This window comes from Penaeus japonicus, unplaced genomic scaffold (genome assembly GCF_977035675.1).
Source record: "Penaeus japonicus unplaced genomic scaffold, GWHDUDI00000001_assembly GWHDUDI00000017, whole genome shotgun sequence".
Lineage (NCBI taxonomy): Eukaryota > Metazoa > Arthropoda > Malacostraca > Decapoda > Penaeidae > Penaeus > Penaeus japonicus.
In genome coordinates this window covers 25,392,246-25,394,745 of record NW_028234419.1, presented here as the reverse complement: position 1 = coordinate 25,394,745, position 2,500 = coordinate 25,392,246, and the positions used below count along the sequence as shown (strand labels likewise).

Here is a 2,500-nt window from a genome sequence, read left to right as displayed (position 1 = left end):
TTCATTCTCTCTGTCTCAACGTCTCTTTCTTATTCTCTCTTTCTCTATCTCTTTCTTTGTATGTGTCTGCGTATATTTGTGTGCGTGTGCGTGTTGACATTCCCATTACAGTGAGGTGGCAAAACTCAAGCGAGGTGCCGGAGGTCAGAATACGTAAGCAAAAACTACTAGATAAAAAAGTGAGAGAGAGAGAGACAGAGAGAGAGAGGGGGGGAGGGGAGGGAGGGAGAGAGAGATAGACAGAAAATGAGAGGGAAGCGAGAGAGAGAGAGAGAGAGAGAGAGAGAGAGAGAGATAGAGAGAGAGAGAGAGAGAGAGAGAGAGAGATAGATAGATAGATAGAGAGAGAGAGAGAGAGAGAGGGGGGGGGGAGGAGTAGAAAGAAAGAGAGGGAATATTTATAACAGATGCTTTTACTGTATGACTGTACTGTGTATTCAGGCCAGTGGTTCCCTTTTTCAGAGATGGCACCCTAAACTCACACAGTCCTTTCCGAGTCAAACATTTGACCTTAAACCGCACCCTTATCCCTTATAGCGCTACAGCAGAGTGCATCTTTGCCCGTTCCACGAATGAAGGTTACTCGAAACAAAATAAACCAAAGCTAAATGCATTTCTTTTCTATTAAATTCGTTTCTATCCCGCAGTTCCAAAGGAAACTAAAACATAAAAAAAGAAGTAAATGCAGTTTTGAATGGCATTACGCGTTCACAATTTTCAATGAGCATCTTGAAACTCTGGCAAATGTCTTCGAAGGCTAGACTAGTGGTTCCTTCAGGAGGGTGCGCTTGTGTTGTGTGTAAAAACAACTCTTACGGCGCTTGGAGTGTACCAGGGGCCATGACTAGACAGAGTGCGCAAAACATAGGGTTCAGCTTGTACGTTTTGCGTTGGTACCATCATATGTTGGTATCTCGATGCTGGTCGCCTAGCGAGGTCAGTATGTGGCAGATAGTATGGATATAAGCCTTGAAGTAACTCTTTCTTTGATCTTACTTATACTCTACGATCTTACACATACCAAGTTCCTATTAAGAACCTCCTGTAAGGGAGACTTACTTCAGCTAATGAATTCATGGCTTATATAAGACAAGGACAAGATTGTTCTGATTGTTAGACTTGGGCCTGGATACAGATCGTAGTGGCAGGTCAGTGCAACATGCATGTGGATGATACTAAGTATGATTATTGTAATGATGGATATAAGCGAACACTTTTGAATTTTATCTAGATTTGTCATGTGACATAATTTTATAGACTAGAGTTATGTAACTTCATATCATCTGATATTCTGGAAAATATACTTAAAATGTGTGCTAAATTCGTTGTATGGACTAAGTGATTATTTTCTCATAAAATTGGTATACTTGAAGATATAATGATTTTATAACCTTAACTTTGTAATGTTCTATTATAACATTAAAGCTTGTCCAAAGCTATGCAGTTAACCAGGCAGTATGTAAACGACTAGTGTTTTTTTCCGCATGTGTCTGTATCTGTGTGAGTACATGTGCATGTTCCTGTACTTGCGTCTATATCTTTGTTTGTGTCTGTTGAAACGCTGCATGTGGATGTTGGTATTTATGCAAAGCTACGTTACGTAATTACAGGATGTAGTTACTAAAGTTAGCATAAATAAATAAATAAAAAATGCTTATAAAATAAAGGCGGGAAAACTAACACCCGAAAATGTCAACCGCCATTTCAAATTCGAAACACAGCTTACCTCTTTGTAAGACGGAGGCATGGTGTTTTAATCCTTCTCTCTCTAGTCTTCTACTCTATCCAAATAAAATTGATCCAGAGAGCTGATGAAAAGGGCTTTAACGTCCACTTTCCGCTGTCCTTGTCGGATAACTAAGCATTGGCCAGAGAGCGACAGCGTGCCACGAAAAAAAAATCCCGTTTGGCACCCTGTGAGTTACCAAGTAGTAAATATAGTTCTTTCAACGTTGGAGGGTCATATTCTATTTTTAAAGAACTGCATATATGTTCGTGTTATAAAACCTTACTTGGATGGTTATGATATATCCTTTGTTCGTCTTTTTTTAAGCTTTATTGAGATGTTTTTGGGGTAGAGTGTGAAATAGGAGACATATAAAAGTGTTTTATTCTTGTTTTTTTTGTTGTTGTTTTTTTGTGAGAATCATCTCTCCTTTTTTTACTTCACACGCAAGACAATAAAAAGCACCAAGCTTATTAAACTTCTTGCTCTCTTATGATCTTGATCTTGGATTTGATCTTCTTATGTGTTCTCTGTCTCTCTTCTTCTCCCTCACCCTCTCCTTCTCCTTCTCTCTCTCTTCCTCTCCCTCTTCCTCCCATCCATCCATCCCTCTTCTCCCTCCCTTCCTCCTCTTCTCCTTCCTTCCTTCTCCAAACCCATCCGCCTCGCCCTCCCCACCCCCCCCCTCACCCCCACCCCTCCGTCATCCTTCACATCCCTCGGGTATGTGAAGATGTGGCACCACCGCGTGTGCCCGTGTTATCTTGCAGTGAA

At 40.7% G+C, this 2,500-nt stretch overlaps 1 protein-coding gene across 1 annotated transcript in view; it reads right to left on the bottom strand.

Moving 5' to 3' along the window:
• LOC122258657 (aldehyde dehydrogenase, dimeric NADP-preferring) overlaps positions 1-1,883 on the bottom strand; it is a 22,132-nt gene extending 20,249 nt beyond the window's left edge. The window contains exon 1 of the mRNA XM_086545797.1: positions 1,727-1,883. Coding sequence (XP_086401923.1) covers positions 1,727-1,747 — 21 coding nt within the window. The 5' untranslated portion in view covers positions 1,748-1,883. The remainder of the gene's footprint in view (positions 1-1,726) is intronic.
• Between the last annotated feature and the right edge of the window lie 617 nt (positions 1,884-2,500).